General features: G+C 51.1%; 1 protein-coding gene across 2 annotated transcripts in view; it reads right to left on the bottom strand.

Annotated features, from left to right (window-relative positions):
* EPHB1 (EPH receptor B1) overlaps positions 1–23095 on the bottom strand; it is a 271605-nt gene that overhangs the window by 38796 nt on the left and 209714 nt on the right. For both annotated transcript variants that reach the window (XM_075004741.1, XM_075004742.1), the window contains exons 8-11: positions 19542–19650; positions 18411–18475; positions 2111–2233; positions 548–795 (exon numbers count right to left, since the gene is read on the bottom strand). In XM_075004741.1, the coding sequence (XP_074860842.1) occupies positions 548–795; positions 2111–2233; positions 18411–18475; positions 19542–19650 (545 nt within the window). The remainder of the gene's footprint in view (positions 1–547; positions 796–2110; positions 2234–18410; positions 18476–19541; positions 19651–23095) is intronic.

Raw genomic sequence — 23095 nt, 5'->3', positions numbered from 1 at the left:
TACCAAGAAGGTGGGTTGGTTTCCCTGCCGTGCGAGGATTAATACTGCAGCTGGTTCCTCTAGATGATCTTGCCTTCCTTCACCTCACCAAGCTAGTGTGAGGATCTGGCCACCAGGCACCACCTCTGCTCTCTGCGGTGGCAGGGTTTCTGGGGCAGTGGTAGAGCCCTCCATCCTTAGAACCTCTGAGTGCAGTTAGCTTAATTTACCCTTTAATTGGAGTGGGCACAGCTACTTGCTGAAGGCTCTGAAGGAGATTTGCATCTGTGCCCAAGGGATTTAGAATCACAAGCCTCATGGAAAGACAACAGGGCTCATGCTCTGAAATCTCTTAGGCTCATTGGAGACTCTCACTCTGTCGGTTTTACATCTTAGTCCTCTCATTAGATTTCCTCCTGGAGACCATCTCCTAGATGGTCCCAGCTGCTGAAAGTCGGGCCTCGATGCCTCAATCCAACGTCACAGCTCAACTCAGTTTCAAAGAACATGCTAATTAAGCGTTAATGAAGGAAGACGAGCAGGCAATGTGGCCACCACACATCCTTACCCTCAGAAAGGAGTCCAGAGCCCCGTTCTCCATGAACTCCGTGATGATCATGACTGGTCGGCTTTTGGTCACCACGCCTTCCAACCGGATGATATTTGGGTGGTCAAACTGTCCCATGATGCTGGCCTCACTCAGGAAATCTCTGCGCTGCTTCTCAGAGTAGCCAGCCTTCAGCGTCTTAATGGCCACATAGATTTCTCTCTTGCTGGGCAGTTTCAGACGTCCTTTATACACTTCTCCAAACTCCCCTGCAATGGCAAGAGTATCCTTACAACCACCTGCTACCTCTCCAACACAGCAAGGCATGACACGGAAGAGACATGCCATGGAGCTGCCAAGGTTCTGACACAATTGGCTGACAGCTGTGCACCTTTAAATAGCATCCTTTTAGTGCTATTTATCTTCCCTCTGTTACACAGGTATTGTCACAAACACCCATTCTTTTGCTACTAAGAATGTGCCTGAGCCTACCAACTGCTCCACAACATCTACCGATTAGGGCTGCAAACTTTCTAAGGGCACAAAACCAAACGCCTTTGTCCCAACCCCTCCCTGCCCCCCCACTCTCCCCCCTCTCCCTCCTTCGATTTCACTGGGCTGGGGAAGGAAGTTGGGGTGTGGAGGGGTTGGGAGAAAAGGTTCTGTCAAATATTTTTAGTAGAAAAGTGGATTTTCACAAGTTTTTTTGTTTTCTTGGAGAAGCGTTGCTGTCCTCGACAATTTCTGATTTTGCACCAGAAATGTAAAAAAACAAGAAAACAGAAATCAAAACTTTTTCAGCTGTTCAGCGCTGAAACAAATATTGTCAGTCTGGGATTCTTCCAATGACCAGTCAAAATCTTCCATGAAAAAAATTCTCCTGTTTAACAAACAGCTCAAGTCCTTCGCTCCTTCCTGCCTTTTCTTTTCAACAGACTATGAATGTTAGGCCCCAAATGAACTGATAAGAGCCCTTAAAGTTCCCCATCCCCAGATGTAAAACTATCCGGCTTCAATTTATTATAGAGCACATAATGGGCAGCCTAAATTATGCATCTCTTATTCAGGCACTAATGACAACTACAGATCACTGGAAAGGGTCACATTTAAACAGATTTGCAGCTGTTTTTGCATGGACGGAGCAGCATAAAGCAGTGAGATGAATCTGACCCTAAATTTGAAACAATCAACTGGTTCTTTGAATCTTCCTTACAACTTCTTGCTTTTCCTATTATTCCTCTCCTAGTATAATACAATCATTTAACCATAATGCCAGAAAGGCCACAGGTGAGATCGTTATATATGAAAAAAGATTAACGAGAGATGTTCAACTTTCTCTTTTATTTCCTGGACATTAAACCATGAGGTCAAAGAAGCACAAGGGTCAATGAATTAGTAAGTTAACCACACACACACACACACCCTGCCGAACCTCAGAACACTATCGAGAGAGCAGAAGAGTGCAGAATGAGTTAGCTGGTCCGTGCCTAGCCAGGAGTAGATACAAAATGCAAAGGAGGAAAAGAAAGGAAGATACTAGAGTGGTGGAGGGAGAAAGAGCATCAGGGAGTAAATAAGACACACCTGCTCCGATGACTTCTTCAATCTTCACAAAGGACACGTCAATCTCCTTGGCAAACTCGCGGACAGCCTCATTGGGGTCCTCGTAAGTGAAGGGGTCAATGTAGATCTTCATCCCTGGGGACCCTTATCAGAAGAGACAGCAAGAGAGAGACAAAACAGTTGGCCTTTCGGGGAAGGGCTCCGGAAGCATCTTAAGTCCTTCTGATACCTTCTCAAATCCGTGCACATCAGTTACAATGCCCTCCCTCTCAGCCTTTGTGCTCCACTCTCTCCCTCTCCACCCTTACAGCCCCAAGCCCACTCTTCTCCCATGGCTCTGCCCTCCACTCCTCCTCCGTTATCTGTCCTTTCACGCCCCTCCTGCTACATGGAACTTGTAAGTTGATCACCTGAGACCACGCCACCCAGCTGCCATGGGAACCTGGAGCCTGGCATTATTTATTCAAGTCATACCAAATGCATTAGCAGCTGAGCCAACATAGCTTTGCTGGTGGAGATCAATATTTATCAGTCTGACACGTTTTGGAGGGGCAGCCACTGCTGAGTCAGACCAGGCAGCTGTGAGATACCGCTCAGAGAGATGGAGGAAAAGATTAGGAAAAGGTGAAAAAGAGCAAGGTGGACGATGAGTGATGCCAGGAAGAAAGGTCAGAAAGGTGTGGAGGGGAAGCAACATTTCTTGCAAACTTCAGAAGAAAAAAACAAAAAATACTAAAAGTGGAGAAGGGTCAAATCGGAAAGAGAACTGCGTAAAGAAAAACAAAATACAGCGGGACATTTAACACGGCAAACAAATACGCACAAGGGAAATATTACTGTATTATTCACTCCCACCATGGGTTAGACCGCTTTTCCCTCAGCTGGGTCTGGGTGTTCTTTATAAACCGTCTGCTGTTCTGCATTAGTACAGACCCTAGCACAATGGAGCCCATTCTTGGCTGGTCCCTAGGCACTAGTGGGATAAGCATGATTCATATCAGTAACAATTGTATAGTCCCAACAGAAAAAATGCATTTATATAGTTAAGGAGATCGGTTAGGGCCTGATCTTCTAAGAAGAGACACACCTGTTCCTTTGAATTCCTAGAGTTCAAAAACCAGGAGTCAGGCCTCAGGCAGTCATTAGATGTAAAAAAAAAATCCTATGGTTTTTAAGCCACGGTGGCACTCCTGTTAGCTACACGAGAGTTTTTTGAAGCTTTAGGCTGCACTTTGTGTCACATTTTCAAGCCTTTCTGCACCACTCCAGAGCCTAAAAATGGCCTGTGGTTTCAACGGCAGCAAAGAGCCCCTGGAGCAGGGGCTGGGGATGAACATCAAATACCAAGAGACCCTTCTTAAAATGCGGCGAATCAGCGCCATCTTCCCTGCACTTTTGCAGCACTTTAGTATTTCTCAGCATCATTGCTGTTGTCCTAGCAGATAAGGTCCTGCCAAGAGGGTTTTCACTCGGTCGAACCCTAACTACAATTGGCTGCTTTCATGGTAAGGAAAGCCACAGCTTCATGATGCTTCCACCTAACCCGAGAGACATTTATTTGCCCCAAACGGCCAGGGGAAGCTTTGCGGCTGCTGCTCAATTGCCAGAGTACAGCAACGACGCTCACCAAGCAGAAGGGCCTGATCAGATAGGAGCGAAGAGCCTCCAGGGCCAAAAATCGAGCAATAGCTTTGCCTCCTAAAAAGCACTGCCAGGGGGTGTCCCTCCTGCCAGGGCTGCCAAGGCTCGGGCAGGTAACTGTGGGATTTGTGCAGCATTGGAGCTAGTGCGGACTCTGCCTTCTGGAGCCCAATCAGCTTCCGAGCTCGTTACCGAACTTGTTAAAACGACAAACAAAATTCTGCCTCCCGGGGGCGCAAGCGACGCTAACGCTGGCTGCCCAAGCAGCAGTTCCTCTCGGCCCGTGCGCATTAGAAAGTGGAAAACATGAGCCCAGCAAATGGCATGGAAATATCATAACCCAATGGTGCCTTCAGGAACTGAAGCCTCCCCAGCCAGGAGACGGAAGCAGGCAGTCCCACCCGCAACACGGGGGATGGAGACGGTTTGAAGATACGCTCCTATAACTGTCCACACTGGTGTGGGGTGTGAGGCTCTTAAACCCACACCGTATGCCCCACGCCCATGCTGGCCACACTGGGCAGACCCAGGGTCCATCCAGCCCAGTGTTCAGCCATCAGTCAGTGCCAGGTGCCCCCAGACTCCCCAGCAACTCCCTTTGGGAATCCTTCTTGCCTCAAGCACAGGGGGTGGGAGAGTGCCAGTGAGGCAGAGACTGCACGAGTGAAGAGGGTGTGGCCGGTGGACAGGACCTCAGGAGAGCTGGGTTCTGTTCCTAGCCCTGCCTCTCACCTGCTTTGTCCCCCTTGGCAAGCCACCTCTCCAGTCTGCGGTTCTCCCTCCCCTCCCCCTGGACCAGTGCTGTCTGTTTAGCCTGTAAGCTCCCTGGGGCAGAGCGTCTCCATTGACGTGTCTCATGGTGCCTAACAACTCAGCCCTGGTCCTGGTTGAGGACAATGAACAGACCAGTAAGAACACTGAGAGGTGAAAGTCACTGACCCCACACTCTGGTGACCACCTTTCTTGGGTTTCCTCTCCCTGCTTATACTCTTTCATCCCTTTCCTGTCCTCCCACCTTCTGTGGATTACTCCACCCCCATCCCCTCCTTCCCTTCTGCCCTCTGGGTGGTTGTGACGTCTTTATCTGGCTCAACTCGCTTTGCGCATGAGGGGGTGGGTGGGTAATCCCTGCTAGCTAGCGCGGGAATAACCAACCGGCTGCTTCTCACTGTCTCCCGGAAATAATGACACACAGTGGAAAAAAACAACATTTCCCCTCTCGTGCCAACCAGCAGCAGGCAAGTGTCCTTTGTCCTTTATTGTCCTGCCCCTGTGCTCACTGCTGGCTCCTGTCCTTGCTCCCCGCTCTCGTTCTGCTGCAAAGCTCCTGCACTTGGCCTGCTGTCCTCCCACCGCCTCGTTTTCGTTTGTTTCTCCCCCCATGGCTCTTCCCCGTGTGCTCCCCCACATTCCTCCTTTGAGCCGGCTTCTCATTCATGCCCCGGCTCGTGTTAGCGATGGGGTCCCCAACTGGGGTGCCTAACGCATTCCAGCTCCTTGAAAATCCCAGCCTCAGCGCGCCGGTGGCCACCAACCCCTTCTTCTGCCTCGGGCCTCCCCAGTCAGACCTCGCCAGGGGCCTGTCCCAACATCTGTCTGGGCCAGCAGGGAGAGAGGGGACCCTTGCCCACTCTTTCTTCAAAGCTCCCTGGCCCTTCCAGGAGCAATGGTGTAAGGTGGCCCGATACCTTCCCTGCCCCCAGCACCACCTTCCTCTCTCCCCCATGGAGCGCTCCTATGGCTTCCCTGCTTGCCGGCAACAGGGTCGTCACCTCCTCTAGCCTTGCCCACCACTACCGCCTTGCCATGCACAGCCTCAGCCCCAGCATTGTGGGGAGGAACAGTACAGCGATTCGTGAGTGGCCCCTCCAGGGCATCCTGGCACAGGGGTGTCTGTGATGGAGCTGCAGCCTACCCCACCCCAGCTGTGCAAGAGAAGCCTCACTACCCCTCCTGTTGGCCTGGGCCATTTGCTCGCATGGCTCCACCTCGCGCAGCTGAGGGGGACAAGCTGATGGGATTTCGGAGATTCTCCTCTCTAGCGACTGGTCCCTTGAGTCGCCTCCAGCTCCTCGGAGTTGCAGGGGAGGGATGGAACCGAGGCCCCCAGGCCTAGGCTGCCCTGCGCTCAAGGCAGCCAGCACTGACCCGGCCAACTGGGTGGCACTGCTAAGCCTGTTGCTGCTGGGACCTGCATGAGGAGATAGGGTTGGGTTATCCACACTGCTAACCTTTTGGGGCAGAGACTGGGCCCGCACGAGGGCCCTGGTGATCCCCAGGGCCTTTTGGACCTTACCATCAATCAAGTGAGATGCAAGACCTTCTCCGTGACGATTTCCCCGTGACCATGTCTGGGGTGCGCAGAGAAGGAAAGGTGTCCCCGCCCTGTCCTACTGCTACGACCCACTCGCCTCAGAGGCTGGCTCTGCAGGTTGAACCCCTCCAGGCCGTCACTCTCTGGGCTAGCATGATTTTGGCTGGCCACACGCATGATAAGGGGACGTGTGTCCGAGTTTCCCTCAGTCCCACCCAGCCTGGCTCGCAGAGTTCTGTGCTGTTATTGAGCTCTAACTGACCCCTGCATGTCTTCTAGGACGCCGGCGAGCAGTGGAAGTGCTGGAAACGTGCCAGACAATATTAACCTCCCATGGTCCGGTCAATCCTCTCGTTCAGCACCGGTCGGGTCCTGAGGGTGCCGAGCAAGAGAAGCTCATCCTGCCCTTTGCTCTCTAATGGCTTAGTTAATGGGTCCTTTATCGTTATTTGCATCTCTTGGAGAGCCACGGACGGCTCAGATCCCATGGCGCTAGGTGCAGAGCAGGCGTGTTCCCACAGCTGACATCCGAACAATCCGCCTGCCGTCACGTGACAGACCGCGCGCGCGGGGAATCAGAAGGAGCCGACAGCTCCCGTCTGATGCCAACGAGCCACTCGGCCTCAGCAACGACACCCGAGTCTCTGAGCGAAGGAGCTAAGCCGACGTTGCTTGTTGATTATGGGGCGGTTGCAAAGAAGCCGCGGGAGGAAGAACGTGCTCCTGGTTCTGCGTCAGGGATTCAAGGAGGACAGCAGAGGAGCACCTTGCTCCTCGCGGGACCGGCGCAGGTGGTAGTACCTTCCTTGCTCCCAAGGCCGCAGAGAAGCCATCTGTGCATCTCCCACTTCATAAATCCCTTTACGGCTCCGTCTCATACACTTTAACAGCCCCGTAAATTTTTTTACGAGAGCAGCTGACGCTCCAGCCAGGATTACAAAGGGATTTACAGGATCGTAACGGAGCCTGATTTAGTGATCAAACAGCCGAAGAAAGAAAGAAAAAAGGGAGAAGCTCGGTGGCCAGCTAGTGCCTTCTGCCAACACGGCCTGGTGGGTGAATTCCTCCTGGCGACCCCAAGGAACCCCTCACTGGCGGGGCAGGGCTGCTCACACACCACATCACCCGTTTCCCACGCTTCCGCACCAGAGAACGAGCCGGAGATGGGAACCAGATCCCCCACCAGCTAGCTCTCCCCAGCCATGCATGAGGAGGGCTGTTCGGCCTTCCTTCCGCCTCCACTTCGAAAGGCTGGGGCCAGCCTGTCTCCCTCACTCCTCCACCACAGAGGGGACAGGGCCTCGGTGAGGACTGGGAGAGCAGCCGCCTGTGGAACGAAGGCTGCCAGTCATTTGGCCAGGGAGAAGCGTGGAGCAGAGATGAGGCCAGCGAAGCTGCTGGAGGCCGAACTCTGCCTGACGCAGCCAAGGCCGCTCCAGCATCACGAAGTGGCCATGCACCTCTTGGGCACAGCCACGGCCTTTAGGAAACCCTCGCGCATCCCTTGGCCTCTTCTCCCAGGGACCACTGCAACCTGCTCTGCAGCCAACTTCTCACACCGGCAAAGACCTGAGCCTGCAGCCCCACCACACTGTGACAGGGGACAACAGGCCATAACAGCTACCCAGCCCTCAAACTGTCTTCTGCCCCAGCCTCTCCCGCATCCGTCTATGCTGTCAGCGTGACGGCCCGGTTCCATGGGAGCTCCTTGCACTCAAAGGGCTGAACTCCTTCTCTGCCCTTTCACCAAGGGCAGCATCCCAGCCGGCTCCTTTGCAGCATCTGAGACGGGCAATAGCTACCTGCCAGCACTGCGAGCCATTCCCTCATCATCTGCACCTGTCGTTACCCACGAGGTGGACGCCGTTGGTACGCAGGCTGCCCTCTCGCTGCGCACGGAGGTGAACGGACAAGCCCGCAGGTTTCAGGGTCCGAGCCTGCTTTGCAACAAATGAGGTCCCACAATGACCTCGAAGGGAGCAGTACTGGCCCTCGATTTGATCCAGAATACAGCAAATGCTGACAAGGGAGCAGGACAGGTGGCGTTAGGAAGGCTGGTGGACATACCTGCCCTCTCTCAGGCAGGGAAAGTGGGAAGGAGACTGGCAAGGAACATGAATTCCATGGCCCAAGAAGTGGTTCTGAGGTTCTGGACTTGGTTTTTGCTCTGATGCAAAGAGAAAATCGAAACATTTTGGACTTTGTCATGAGAAAACAAGGCAAGACGAGCCGTTTCCTGACCTGGAGCTGGTTTGCCCAAATCCTAGGGGAGCGCTCCAGACCTGATCTCCTGGCTATTCTGGGGTGAGTAAGGTGCTCTGATTTTGATCAGAAATTCCCCCCTGGATCTAAGAAACCTTCCTGACAAAAGTTTCATCAGAACCCATCAATGCTCCCTCATGGTTTTTTTTTGCCACCCAGGGGCAGAATAAATCTTACGTGCATGGAGGCATGCAAAGCTGTGAACCACCAACAGAAACACATGCTACCGGCTGTAGGTGCTCTGCTCATGAGCTGGGGGCACATGAATCTCTTCTGGGAGGGCACCCAAGTGCTCAGCTCACAGGGAACCCTGGAGCCAATATGTTTTTGTGAAAAGCTGTGGTTCAGATAAAAGTTTGCTGAATAATTCCCAACCCACTCGGTTCAGCAGCCTTCCTGGCAGTGAGCGAGCCGTTACCTGTACTAGCTTTCTATGCCTCTTTCCGGTTAATTGCAGTGGGGATTACTACTGTTGTTTGGTTTTATGCAAATCTTTCCTGGCAGGTTTGAGGGAAGAAGTGTGCTTTAGAGAGGGACGTGGAGATGGTGGCTGATCTGCACATAAGAGCACAGCTGGTAGATGTGAGCATAGGGCAGAGCATGAAAGAAAGCGTGAAGATCACAGTATTCGTTACTCTCTCCATCTGCTCCTGTTGAACTCTGTGGCTGTGCTATTCAATCGTGGAAAGGATCTGGAGGGACAGGGGGGATGAAAGATGCTACACAGACACCACCGTGCTGTGTTGTACCTCGCCAAGATGTCAAAAGGTCTTTAAATTACAGAGCAGCCGTGCTGCAGAGCACGATGGATGGTGTGAGGTAGGCGGGGGCAAGGGTGGCCAACTGACACGGAACGGCATGGAGCAAACAAAGTCCACCACGGCTCCTGCTGCTGGTTTTAAAGATCTACCCCAGAGTGGGTGCGCTGGCAGATAGCCCATGGGGTGATGGGGCAGAAAGGGAGTCGGGGGGCCAGAAGATTCATGGAGGGCAACGAAGTCATAGAATCAAAGAATCCTAGAGCTGGAAAGGACCTCCGGAGGCCATCGAGTCCAGCCCCCTGCCCAAAACAAGACCAACCCCAACGAAATCATCCCAGCCAGGACTTTGTCAAATCGGGACATAAAAACCTCTAGGGATGCAGTGTCCACCACCTCTCTAGGTAACGCATTCCAGTGCTTCACTGCCCTCCTGGGTAAATAGTTTTTCCTAGTATCCAGCCTACACCTCCCCACACCACAACTTGAGACCATTGCTCCTTGTTCTGCCATCAGTCAGAGAACAGCCTCTCTCCATCCGCTCCCTGCTTCAGGAAGTTGAAGGCTGCCATCAAATCCCCCCTCACTCTTCTCTTCTGCGGACTAAATAAGCCCAAATCCCTCAGCCTCGCCTTGTAGGTCACGTATTGGTTTTGAGCGAATATCCTGTGTCGAGCAGACCTGGGAGCTGACATTTCCAAAGCCACCTGAAGGATCAGAATGGGACCAGGGCATTCAACTCACCTGGTGGACTATGACCATCTCAGCCTGCAGGACCTCAGCCAGCCATCACTAGGAGAAGTAACGACTGGGAGTTTCAAAAGGGTGGTGTGTGTTGTGAGCAGAAGTGAGCCAGCCTTGAGCTCTGCTGACAACCCCGCTGTAAATTCTTCCCTCTTGCTATTGTCCCGATACCTGTGTCAACTGTAGCCAGTTACCAACGGCCTTGTTAGAGCCCAGCAAACGAATTTGCATTGTGACAGCAAAGTCAAACACTCAGATCTGCCACCCTGAGTTTCATGCTCTACCGGCGTGTGAATTCCTCCCTGTGTGGAGCCGAGGCTCCCAGGGGACTGGAAGGGGCACACCTTGGAGCAGGCATCGGCTGATTGAATTACGACCTTTCTAAACTTGAGCACCTTTCGCTTTGCACAGACCAGGCCTGGGAAGTTACAGCCCCAAAGGGGATTTCTCTTTCTTTCAAAGACAACGCTGCCCATGTCCAAATCAGAGTTATTAATTAAACCGCTTCACAGCTTTATGCATCACCCACCAGCAGGGGAAGTTTACTACTGCTCGGGTGGGCGATGACAGGTCTAAAATCCATTTCACCCATCCTTGTAACAGCAGAACCTCTCCGATTACACAGACCTTCATGCCTCGATACAGCAGGAAACCAGATGGGCCACACGTCCTTTACAGGGACACGTGTTGGCTGCGCTACGGTGCATTCGAGCCGACAGAACAACCAGCCGTGACACGACTCTGCGAGCGCAGCGAGAACACAGAACCCGGCCCTGCCTGAGGAACACACACCAGTGCAGGGTCACACAGAGGGATATTGCTGCCTGGCTCCGCCTGCCGCTGCATCTCCTTGGCCGCAATGGGTACGTGCCAATCCCCGACCTTCACCTTACTAACAGGAGGGGAAAGAAAACCACAAGCCCTTCCACCCTCACTGCCCGTCGTGGGGATCACCGAAGGAGGAGCAGCAGCTCGGCCGCTCTTTTCTTCCCAGGAGACTCGCAGACTTTAATGCCAGCAGGGCTCATCATGGCCACCTAATCTGACCTCCTCCACACTGCAGCCACAGAACCTCTCCCACCCGCTCTCGCACTAGACTCCGAAGCTCTGGCTGAATTACAAGGCCTCGCACCAGGGTTTCAAGCTGGTTTGTTTGCACTGCAGGCTGAGCCTCACCAGACCAGCACTCTCTCATCCGGTAGCAGCCATAATCCAGCACAATTTCAGTCAGCCGGACAGCCACTTATCATGGGTGTGGCCAAGTTGCATGTTGTGCCATGAAGGTTGCTCCCAGCCACCAGTGCAGGCTCTCCGTGTTCTGTTCTGTCATTTAGCTGTGATTTACCCCTACTTGTCTTCAAAGAGCCCAGTGAGCAGTGGACGTGTTGGTAATGTGCTAGGTCGTATTGACCTCCTGTGGGCCAGCAAGTTCTCTGGTTTGGCACTGAGGGTGCTGAACAAGAGAGATTCAACCTGCAGGTGAGCTGTGCCCCACGCTGCAGGGGCAGGTGAAAATATGGCAACCGGTGAGACCCTGAGCATGCGGGTAAGACCTTCCAGCCAGGAAAGAATTTACACCGCATGCTCATTTTGAGTGTCACTTCCCCATCTGTGAAATGGGCACAGCACCACTTCTGGCCTTCCCGAGTGTGTCTGGAGCACCTACTGAACTAAACTAAACTAAACTTTCAGAGATGCTCGGTTACTACGATGATGACGAATTCATGATTTACCAGCTCCCCAAATCCACACGCCCCCTCAGTTTCTGGGTGCTGTCTCAGATTGCTCCAGCAAAAAGCAAACAGCAAGCTACCTCCTCTTCAGCATGGAATACTTAGTGCTGGGGTGGAAGAGAAGCCAAAGGCCCTCACTGTGAGCACTGCACTTTGGACAGGCGCACCACGTCTCTCAGATAAGCCAAACCAGGGAGAATGCTGGCATGGATTTCCACACACACGCCTGCAACTACATACACAAATTTAAGAAATTCTGCCTATTGCCATGATGTAAGCATGCATGTGCCAAACTGGGCCTCGAGGGACAAATTCCCCCCGCGGAGTAATCCACAAAGGGCTGTTGCGCACAGAAGACATTTCACTGCTGTATGCATTTATCAGGAGGTGAGCGGGGCAACATTTTTCAGACAAGACATTATTTTCACCCCAAAATGCAGATTTGGGTTGGCTGAGAGATGCTACAAATTCATCACGCCGTTCCAATCAACCACCGCCCCCCCGCAAAAAAAGAAACAATCAGAAAAAGCTCAGAACAGTTAGTCTGATCTTTTTGAAACACATCATTCTGATTTTTCGAATCACAATGGCTGTTCAGTTCAAACTACACTTCTGTGTTCAAATGGTTAAAAAAGAAGAGCTCAGGCAGGAAACGAGGCATTTCCTTCACCCGGAGAGGAATAGTTTTTGACTCTTTTTGGTTCACCAAAACACGACAGCATTCTCCCTTTGGAACGATCCGCAATGAAGGCTCCAAAAATTACCTTTTTTTTATTTTTTCAGTTTGGCCACTGAAAATCCAATATTGGCACAGCGCTGGCCAACCAGCCATTCCCCCGGGTGTACCACACCACCCCCTGCCCACCCAAAGCGCCTCTAACGTGAACAGCTGGGCTGTCGGCGGGGAGACACTCACGGCTCTCCAGTTAAATGAGTGCATTATTTGTTCCAGTTGACGCACTTGTTCCTGAAGTAGCTGCTCTCCGCAAATCTCCCACCTGTTTTCCTTTAGTGTGCGCAATAATAGCATTAGCGTTGGACGTCTCTCTAACCTTGGCAGAGTCTCCCTGGCAAGCCGAGAGCCTGTTTTCCAGTGTGCACAGCCAAGCTTTCAGGTGCAGCACTCACGGCCCGTGGGTTTGATTGGTAATCATTCGGGGGAGTTGAAAATTTCCTTCCCTTCAGGGAGGGTGATGATGTTTGCAAACAGGTCAGAAAACACCAAAGGAAATCAGCTGGCAATGGGATCCCAACGTCACCCATTGGAGAGCCACACACACACATCTCATAGAACTGCAAGGAAACTCAGGAAGTCATCGAGCCCAGTCCCATGCCTTCTTGGCAGAGCCAACCACCCTCCCTGATGTCTATTTGCCCCAGATTCAAAAATGACCCCCTCAAGAATTGAACTCACAACCCTGAGTTTAGCCGGCCAACGCTCCAACCACCAAGGAGGTGGAGCTGCAGAGAGAGTCCAGCACCAGACATGAAGACTGATGCAACAGGGTGTATTCTGGTATCCTTTTAAAATCCTGTTTCCGACAGAGCCAGTCTACCTCTTCCAAAAACACCTGCTCTCGCCTGGCACTTTGTGTGAGCGGCTTTCAACTGCGGAGACAACTGCTCAGCCCTGGGGACAAGTCAGAGGAATGCAACTGACTTGGTGGAGAAGCTGCTGAGGCTTTGAGCAAAGCCTTTCTGCCAAGAACAGATATGCAGCAGAAGGGGTGAAAATGGGGACAAGGAAATAACAGAAGGAAGAGAGACCCCTGCATATCTAATTGGAGTCCAGAGGCATTCAGGGCACTGTAAACCTTTTGCTTAAAGATTTGCTGGTCCCAACGACTGCGAGAACATCACACTTCCAAGGGTTTCCATCCACCTACAATTTTTTTTAGATTTCTTTGCTCTGACTGTCTCTTTGCTCGAACTCTCCTGCTTCCTCCTGACAGTCTCTCAATTCAATTCAGCATCACCTCACATCTCCCCCTCAGTCTCCTTCGTCCCCTTCTCTTATCTGCCTCACATCTTCAGTCCTCACCTCACCCCTGTTGCCGCTCAGCCAAGCTCCGCCCTTCGAAAAAAAAAAAACGTGGAACTAGCTTGAACTCACTACTAATCTGAGTTTGGGCAGGGCCTAGAACAATGGAGCCTGGATCTTAGCCAGACTTCAGGCTCTACCATAATCACCACGATTAACAATAAAAGCCAGGACATTGCAACCTAACTTCCTACACAGGGCCACAATTTGCCTCAGTTGTAGAGCTCTGTAAGCTTGAACTCCAAACTAGGTAAATGAGAATTCCTCTGTTACAATACGCAAAAACCTTTTCAAGAGAGTGATACAATTTGCAGGCAAATTCTTACTGACATGAGCAGCCACTGGCTCAGTCGGTTTGCCCACGTGAATAAGGACCATATGCATTACAAGCTACCCATCCCAGGTGAAACACCCTTCATTTCCATGATTCCCCAGTAACCCACCACTTCCTCACCCAGGCTTTGCTGTTTTGACTCTGGGTGTTGCTCTGGTATATTGTGTAGGAACAGGATACGCAACAACATTTCGCCATGTTGTGTTGTTGTAGCCTGGATGCTCCCACGATATTAGAGAGACGAGGTGGGTGATCGAATGTCTTTTCTTGCATTCACTTCTGTCTGATAAAAGAGACATTCCCTGACTCACCTTGTCTCTCCAACTGCTGGGCATGACAAGGACAGGGAATTTGGGTTGAAGTCAGAAAAATGGAAGCTGCAGCTCTCTCCTCTCTCACGATGAGCTGCAGCCACCTACATTTCACATGACAGAAGCAGGGGTCTGCATTATTACATAGTGAAAGGAGAAACAGTCCCATCATTTCGACGGTAGGTCCAATATTCCAAAACTGAACCAATACCCCAAACTCAGCGTGATGTTCAGGCCTCTGCATGATGAAGATGTTTAGGCCTCTGAGGATAAGACAAGGAGCAATGGGCTTAAACTGCAGCAAGGGAGGATTAGGTTGGACATGAGGAAGAAACTTCCTCAGTGTCAGGGTGGTTACACACTGGAATTAATTGCCTAGGGAGGTTCTGGAATCTCCATCATTGTAGCTGTTTAAGTGCAGGTTAGTTAAACATCTGTCGGGGACGATCTACATGGTGCTTGGTCCCGCCATGAGGGCAGGTGATGGGACTTGACCTCTGGAGGTGCCTTCCAGTTCTAGTGTGCTATGATTCTATGATAAGAATCCTTCATGGGCTTCGGGTTTACAGCTGAAGCAGTTTCTGGCAGTCAGGGATTCAGGTGGCACCTTCTTTCAACTGGAGCAAGCAAACCAGACACAGTCTATTTGCATGACTCATCAACTCTGAGCAGCACTCTGGGCTGGAGCTAAGCCTGCAAACAAGGCGTCCACGCACGGCCTAGTAACTCAGAGGGATAAGACAGGGCTTATACAGTTCTAGATTGTTGCTCTTCTTGCTCTGCATGCTTCTCTGTTGTCTCCTTCTGTCGGTATCTCTGGAGTTTAAGTTCCAGCTTGACAAAGCCTTAGCTGGGATGACTTAATTGGGGATGGTCCTTCTTTCAGCAAGGGGTTGGACTCGATGACTTCCCAGATCCTCTTCCAGCCCTGTGAGGCTATGGCTTTTGCACTTGGTTTTATTCAAAAAAAGAAAAGACAAAGCCCCTGGGAAACGCCATACGAAACCGACTCAAATAAACTTTGGGTTAGGGAGTGAACTGTGCAATCAGGAAATGCAAGAGTTGAACATGCAACCTGAACTTTGTCCCGGTGCATCTGCATTCCTGTAGTCCAATTACGTGCCTCACGCTATTTCTCAAACAACATAATTCATCCCTTACAATTATAATTAATCCCATTTGTTCTAGACCTTGGGTCCCTTTTAAAGAAAATGAATGCATCTGGAAGGTCTCTGTGGCAGGCTGTCCTTTGCATTTCAGCCGGTCCCAATTTTGTATCTCATTTCCTGCTCTGCTGCTCTCCTGCTAGGCCTGCTTTGCGTGGGCACCGAGCTCGTCTGTAGTCCAAAAAGCCCTATGGATCAGTGCCTGTTTGTGTTAGAGACAGTCCTTGAAGCATCTGGGCGCTGCAGAATTCAGCCTTTTGTGGCTGGTTCCATGAAGGAATAGAGCATGTGAAGACAGTGATAGTGTGGCTGGAAGTTAGCGACTGGGGCTCTTGCCTTACTCATTCATTATCTTTTCCATTGAGGGCAAAGAGGACCCATTTGCTGTATTATCAAGACCAGAGCCCGTGAGCTGGAAGACTCTCTGAACGCAAGCTATACTTTCTGCACGTAGTCAATGCTTAGATTTTATTCAAACTCTGGGATCTACGGCCTTCCAGGGAAGTTTCAAACCGCTAGGCCCTCAAGAGAAATAAGAACTCCCTCTTGACTTTCAGGTTCTTGTGGCGGTTCACCAACCGGAGCAGGGGCGTGGAGTCCAGAAGACTTTCTAGTTGTTTGCCACCAAGCTTTCTGTTGCCCGGCAGGAGAGAGATGCACAGACCTGTTACTGAGCCCAAGAGCGGTGAAGCCAACGGTCCGCGTTGCTGCCACCCCACTATCTGCATGCAAGAGGCTAAAAGGCTTTTGAGATTCCAGCAAATATTTCCTGCTCAGGCCGCAGCTGAACTCCAGCAAAGGTTTTAAATATCCATGCCAGGAGGAAGCCGGGGGGAGCTCCAGCAGACCAGGCTGTGGATTTCCTCTCACGCCTCCGTAACTTGAGTTTTCTCCTGAGTTCCTCTATCCTGGCTGCACCAGCTGCTTGGTGACCAGCTCTGGAGAAAGTCCCCCCCACCCGCATGCACGCCCTCAGATTTATACCGTCCTACTGACATTCTGCTTCAGCACCCTCCCTGCTCTCAGCCCACAGCAGCGTTTCACTCCTCTGCTCCCCTTGTCAAATCTCCTGCCCCAGCCCTGCCCAGGCGCTCTGCATCTCCTGGGCTTCCTCTAACGCAACACAGACAATTGGCAGCAGAGCCTGAACAGACTGTCCCCTGCCACCTGCTCTCCCTCCCTACATCTTTGTCACTTGTACCTGCCTCTCTCCCAGCTATCTCCCCACTTCCCTCCCTTCAGACTGCCCTCAACACACCTAACCTCACAGCCGTCCCTGCTCCTCTGTGACCCGGGCACCCTCTGCCCAGCCCTCTCTGGGCTCTTCCTGGCCAGAGCTCTTGGTTTGCAGCGTTGCTTGTGGAACTGCTGCTGTATCACCGCTGCCCCCGTTTGTTCTTGCCCTAGAGATGCCCTCCTTTGAGCCCGGGGTTAAGCCATCTGCCTGCTCTCTTCACTGTGATATTCGTTTCCTGACCCGCCTCATGACTTTGCTGTCCCCTTCGCCCCTCCCGACGAACGCCTGACAGACTGCTTCAGTGCAACACGTCTGAACTTCGGGTTCTCCGCTCACTCAGCTTCCCGAAGCACCGCCTCTTCTCGAGCCATGTGAAAATTCACTGCCTCCTTCAGCCCCTGCTCGAATTACACATCAGGTTTTCTGTGTGGCAAATCTGTTTGAAAACCAGGCATCGGCCTCACACCGTACATAATTTGTCCAAAATCATGAGACAAAAACCAGGACAACAGCTGGGGTTTTTTATTGATCCCCTGGTCTCTGAGCCATTAAGTTGCACTCAAGCCACATCTTCAAAATTTTCTGGCGGAAAGGAGGACTAGAAATTTACTTTTTTAACAGAAAGCTGATCACCAGCCCCCAGCGTCGGGAGGGTGAAAAGAACCCAGACACCGAGGCAGACACAATAAAAACATCGAGAGTTGGCAACACTGCGTTTTTTTATTCTCTGCCTCCTGCCATAGGGAGGCTCCCACCAAGGGCTGTCATTTCTCACACGATTCCGTCTCTAAGATCTGCCCATCCCTCCCGAGCCCACCATGGCTCAGTCTGTGTCTTGTCAGTTTGTCAGTCTATAACCTCCTCTGTTTTGGATAGTCTACGATTAGCCCCCATCTGGCAACAACCAGAAGGGGCGATCTTTTCTGAGTGAATAATACGTTTGCTAAAAAACACAGGGTGACCCAAACTGTTTGCAAATTCAAGTTAAATTGGGCAAAACGTTTTGTATAAAAAAAGGAGGAATAAATACAAACAAGTCAAATGTGTTTCGACTTTTCCTTTCAGAACATTTGGCTTCGCAGCTGAATCACCTTTAACTAAACAGTAGCAAAAAGTTAGCACACCACCCCTTAAAATGTTTCACTCAACCCCGAACCAAAGTTTTGGATTTTTCTGTGGTTGGGTGCAGGGGGGGAGCTGAAAAATCATTGTTCTGGAGAAACCTGAAATTGAATTTCTTTTCAGACTTTTCATTTCAGCCCCTACACCAACACACCAACTATTCACCCAGCAGTAGCCGATATGCCTCTCCAGCTAAGACCAGCATCCCTTCCCTGGGCACTGATACAGGAGTGCTCCTTCAATAGCTCTGCCTCTCTGCCTTCTACTTCCAATTCCTCCTTCTCACCCTCCAGGTCATCCAGGGCTTCTACCCTACTCATCAAACCTTGTATTCACTGTCTTCTTCTCGCCTTCTTTAATCCTGCACCTGCCTGGACACGAGCCTCACCCTCTCTCCACCAAACCTCTTCCCTGTCATCCTTCTCGCCTGTGAACGTGGGCTGACTGGTACCCAGATGACAGTCAAATTCTTTCCTATTGCCCTACGCGTCCTCTTCATCTCAGGCTGCAGTGAGATGTTTACCTTTCCATGTGATGTCTAAAGTCACAGACACACTTGCAGGGTGCTGTAAAAATTATTAGTGTGCAGGAAACACACACACCTTACAACTTTCTTTCTCCAACCCAAGCCCGCTGTGCCGTTCTTCTCTCCACTCACCTCGGCCGGTGCTGTAGTGCTGTAATTTATCGCTGTACACGGCCTCTTTGCTGTAAGCCCGCTTCCTGGAGAAAGGGGAGAGAAATTACTCAGGTAATGCCTAAGTGGCTCTCTGCTACCCAGACCACTCAGAGCGTCTCTGAAAAAAGAGCATGACAATGAATCCACCTGCATTGGCATGGGAACACACGCCAACACCTATCGAAGTGGAGGGTACAGAGATTTGCACATTCACACACAGAAGCACAGAGCAGAGGCAGAGAGGTAGCCCTGTTAGTCTGCATTCTAAATTACTGTTAGTCTTTAAAGTGCTAGGTGACTGCTTTTTTGTTTTGATAGAAGTATAGAGCAGTAATTCCCAATCGGGAATTCATGCAAAAAAAGAAAAGAGAAATAAAAATGACCATAGAAAACAAGTGTTAAATAAACTGCCAAGTTACAATCAATGATTACTTTTAAATGAAATCACTTCCAATAATGTTGTTAATGGCCCTCTGAAAATCTATGCGGTGGCTTCCTTTTTTATTTCAATAAGGGTACAGAGCAGCTGGAATTGACTTTGATGGGAGTCCACTAACGGTTTGGGGGGGGAATGGGGGTCCGCACTAGTGAAAAGGTGGGAACCACTGATCTTGAGACGCCCGAGCCCCCAGTCCGGATATCGGAGATTTGAATCAGTGAGCATACATGGGAGAAGGAAGAGACTGGGACCAGCATTATGGTCACTTGCAAACTGACCTGTGCTGGGTCTGCCCAGCTGTGTTCTCTGGGCAAGCTTGGATGGGAGCTGGAAGATACCCATCCTCTTGCCTTGGGGATGCTTCCTCCTTCCCCACCTCACATGCATCCCTTGCAGAGGCTGCCTGCTTTGTCCTTCCGACCTGCTGCAAATCTCAGTGCCCTGCGTGTTGCACCTCTCTGGCACTGCACGACTGACCAAGGGGAACTGGGAAGCGTTCCCCTGACCTGCAGTTTGGCCGCGGCTTTGCCCAGGCTGGCCAGCAGGAGGCACAGCAGCCACTGGCCACTCCTTGAAGGCCCTGTTACCGCATCCCAGGCATGGCCACTGCATCCCATGGAGATGCTCCCTTCGGCTCGCAAAGGGAAAGCTGCAGACTGCAAGAACGGTACCTGCTGCAGACGATGGAAATAGCCACCAGTGAGACAATGAAGACCACACCGGCTGCTGCAGACCCCGCGATCAAAGGCAACTGCTCTCTCAGCTCCGACTTGTAGTCATCTGCAAGGGAGAAAGGCATCTCATCAGCTATCTTACCTCTAGGAAAGGAAAGATGAAGACCCAGAACCATCCAACAGCAGTTTGCCCCAAGGGACTGCTTCTCGTTTACACTAAGGCTCATTTCAACTGCACGTATGCTGCCTTTAAGGCCTTTTGCACTGCTGGGGCAGCGTCCATGGGCCATAGGATAAGCAAGAGTCAGGCTCTAACTCTTTACTTTGAGCCCATTTCACAAGGGTGGCCTGGTGGATGGAGGCGGTGTAGTTCAGATAAGGATACAGCCAGGCCTGGGCCACTTCCACCTTTTGAGGCCCCTAGTTCCACTAAAAATAAAAAATGACAACAAATGGAATAAAAGGAGGCAGCAAAAAAAAAAAAGAGGGAGACACAACTTGAACTTTTTTAACTCGGCAAATGCTTTTCTAGCCCTTTTCTGTACAAATGCAAACCTTATCAAATGCCACAAAATTAACAAGTATCTAAATCATGGGTGTCCAAACTTTTGGCTTGCCTGGGCCGCATTGAGTGAAGAGGAATTGTCTTGGGCCGCATATAAAATATATAGTATAATTAATGTATATAAATCACATAATAATGTTAAAAGTTTACAATCTTATGGGGCCTCATTACTAGCCGTCCAGGGCCGCATGCGGCCCGCGGGCTGGACATGCCTGATCTAAATCTCAGGCCCCCTTTGAGCTTAAAGCCAAGGCCAAATTCTGTCCTTCTCCCCTGCCCCCCACTGGCACTGGACACAGCCCGGTGACTCAGGACTCCTGGATTCTGATCGGAACTCGACCGAGCCCTGCTGCACGACAGGGCTTGTGCCTTGCTGTGTGTCTGTGGAGCACCCACCACAATGGAAGCCCACGTGTGTGTTTTATTGCAATACAAACAATAATATTCATTTTGTAGAGAGCCAGGCCTGTTATCCTGTGCCTCCAGCAGCAACCAATGAGTTAAAGTCCTTCCAAAGGAGGAATTTAGCATTCCTTTCATCGTTATTTTTCTCTCCCACAGTTAATTGCCACCAACCAGATTTATCTCCTGCGTGCTACTTAAATCCTGAGAAAGTCTCGTCTAACGATCGATGATCATTAAATAATCTACAATACCCATTCTTATTAAATTTCAATTAATTGCTGATTGGAGGCAGAGTTTTCTCCTCCCTTCACTAATCCTGACTATTCCAGACATTCGTTTTTTATTTGCACCCTTTCAGCCGTTCCATGGTTTTCCTGCCCTTGCTCTGATCAATGTTTGCCTTGCAGGGAAAAAAAAAAAAAAAAACCCTGCTAACCTGCAGAGGGTTAGCTTAAGAGAAGTCACAAGAACTTCTCGGGGAGAGTGGACAGTTCTGTGCTCCAGGCTCCTCCATCAGACTCAGTAAAGGGAGGTTCAGTTCCTGACTTTCTCACCACCTCACTGTCTTCTTCAATCCAGCTGTGTACATGGAAGACCACCAGGCTTGCTGACCAGGTATGGCTGACGTTGAGAGCTAACTGCCCTAGGCCCTGCCCCTTCTGGGCACGGAGCCAGGCTTCCCTCCCACCTTGCCCCAGGACCCGCAGCAGCTGTTGGCCCCACCGACAAGCACAATTGGACTGATTTCCTGCTGCTGCCCCAGTACCAAACAATATTAATGGGTGAGGAACTTCGACAGCGCTTAGGGGAGTTGCCTTTTTATTCCAGAGCTCTTTGGCTCCCAACTCCCTTAAGCTCCTTTGAAAATGCAAGGTGCTGCTAACACGCTGGCTCCCACAATTCAGCACGGCCGATGTCCTGCTGGGAAGCACCCAGCCGGCTTGATTCAAACAGGTGCAAACTTCACGGGGCTGAGCAGGCACAGATTCGGAGAGGCGGCGGCGAACCTTTCGCGGCACATTCTGCTCTGGTGATCCCTTCTCCATGAGGGCAAAACACTAAATCGCAGAGCCAGAGCAGAGAGGAAAGACACAGGCTAGGAGGCGACAGAGCTCTGGAGTTTGTCCATGAGCTTTGGGCCTCAAGTCTAATCCATTTGTACTCATAGGAGAAAGCCTCACATGCTTCTCCACATCAGCCTACTCACCGGAGCAGTCTGGAAAAGCAGAGGGCATGGCGTGACAGCCTAGAATACCAAAGAGAGCAATAGCAACAGACATTGCAGGCCCAACCCTGACCTAGCATAGATCAGCAGACCACTGCTGTTTTCAGTGGGGCTACCCACAGGCTTAACCGTTTTGCTGGGTCAGCGGCAGAATGCTCAGCACCTTGCAGGATGGAGCCCTTGGCATGGTACCATAGAAGAGGTGCAAAGGGAACAGAGCTGGCTGCCTTGGGAGCTTTGAGAATTTGGGACATGTGAGCCTACCTCAAGAGAAGCGGGGGAGTGTAGTGAGAATGAAAAATCATCCCCATTACCAGTCTTTTAAGGGTAACTGGCATTTTTTCGTGCTTACAAACGGAGACAAGTCAGAACTGAAGGAACGGATGCAAATGCCCTTGGTTATTGTGCAGCTTCAAAGAAGGAACTGGCTCAGGGTATGAACTCAGTGAATTGGGCCTTTTGGTACAAGGTACTGAAGCAGGGAAAGGGCCTCGGTTTACTGCTTGGTCTGAGTTCCAGACCCATCTGCCCTAAATAGATTTAGCTCAAGTTTAAAATGCTCCGAGAGCTGAGAAAGTTCCGGTCATGTCTTAGCTGACTTGAAGCAGTTTGTTCAGCTCTTAGAGTGACTTACTGGAGAGACAACTAATCAACTGTTGTAGAGAGCAGAAAAGAGTACACACAGAAAGAGGAGCTTCTTGCTCATCTTATTTTAGTCTGGTCTTTGCATCTTTTATTGGCATTATTCTGAAAAGTGCAAGACTAATGATTAAAAAGCTGGGGGATTGATTAACAGGAGGGAAGAGTAAAGATCACTGCAACTGCAATCAATTGAGATCTAAGGAGCGGCAGAGAGAGGGACATAACCTATAGGAATCCAGAGAGGGGGTAAGTGCCACGGATGAAGTGGAAAGATTTAAGGCCAAAGAAGAAAAAGTTGGGAGGAGTTGGGAGGTGAAACCAAAACTGCGAGGCTGAGTATTGGGTAAGTCTTCCTGCGAGCGAGGTCTGTGAGAGCGTGAAATAGTCCTGCAAAGGGGAGAGCAGATGCTCCATGGAGTCGTTCAGACCTGCCAGCACAAGAGCATGTGGAGCATCTGCAGTCCGAGGGGTTAGCCGTTAGCCTTGCTCGCACGGTGCGGAGGTGGTAGCGTGGGCCCCAGTAACCCACCTAGCTCCCCACCCAGTCTGTGCAGCCGGCACACGGATGCTGTGCTTCGTAGCCAGGCCAGCGTGGGCCTGTCCAACTGAGCAGCAGGCAAACCTGTGACTGCAGAGCAGACGTCCCCAGAGAGCAGAGCATGGACTGCAGGGCACCACCACCACGCTGGGTGGGAGGGGGACCACAGCAGCTGA

Source organism: Carettochelys insculpta, chromosome 10 (assembly GCF_033958435.1).
Source record: "Carettochelys insculpta isolate YL-2023 chromosome 10, ASM3395843v1, whole genome shotgun sequence".
Lineage (NCBI taxonomy): Eukaryota > Metazoa > Chordata > Testudines > Carettochelyidae > Carettochelys > Carettochelys insculpta.
The sequence above is the reverse complement of the archived record's forward strand: the minus strand, read 5'-3'. Positions and strand labels throughout refer to the sequence as shown.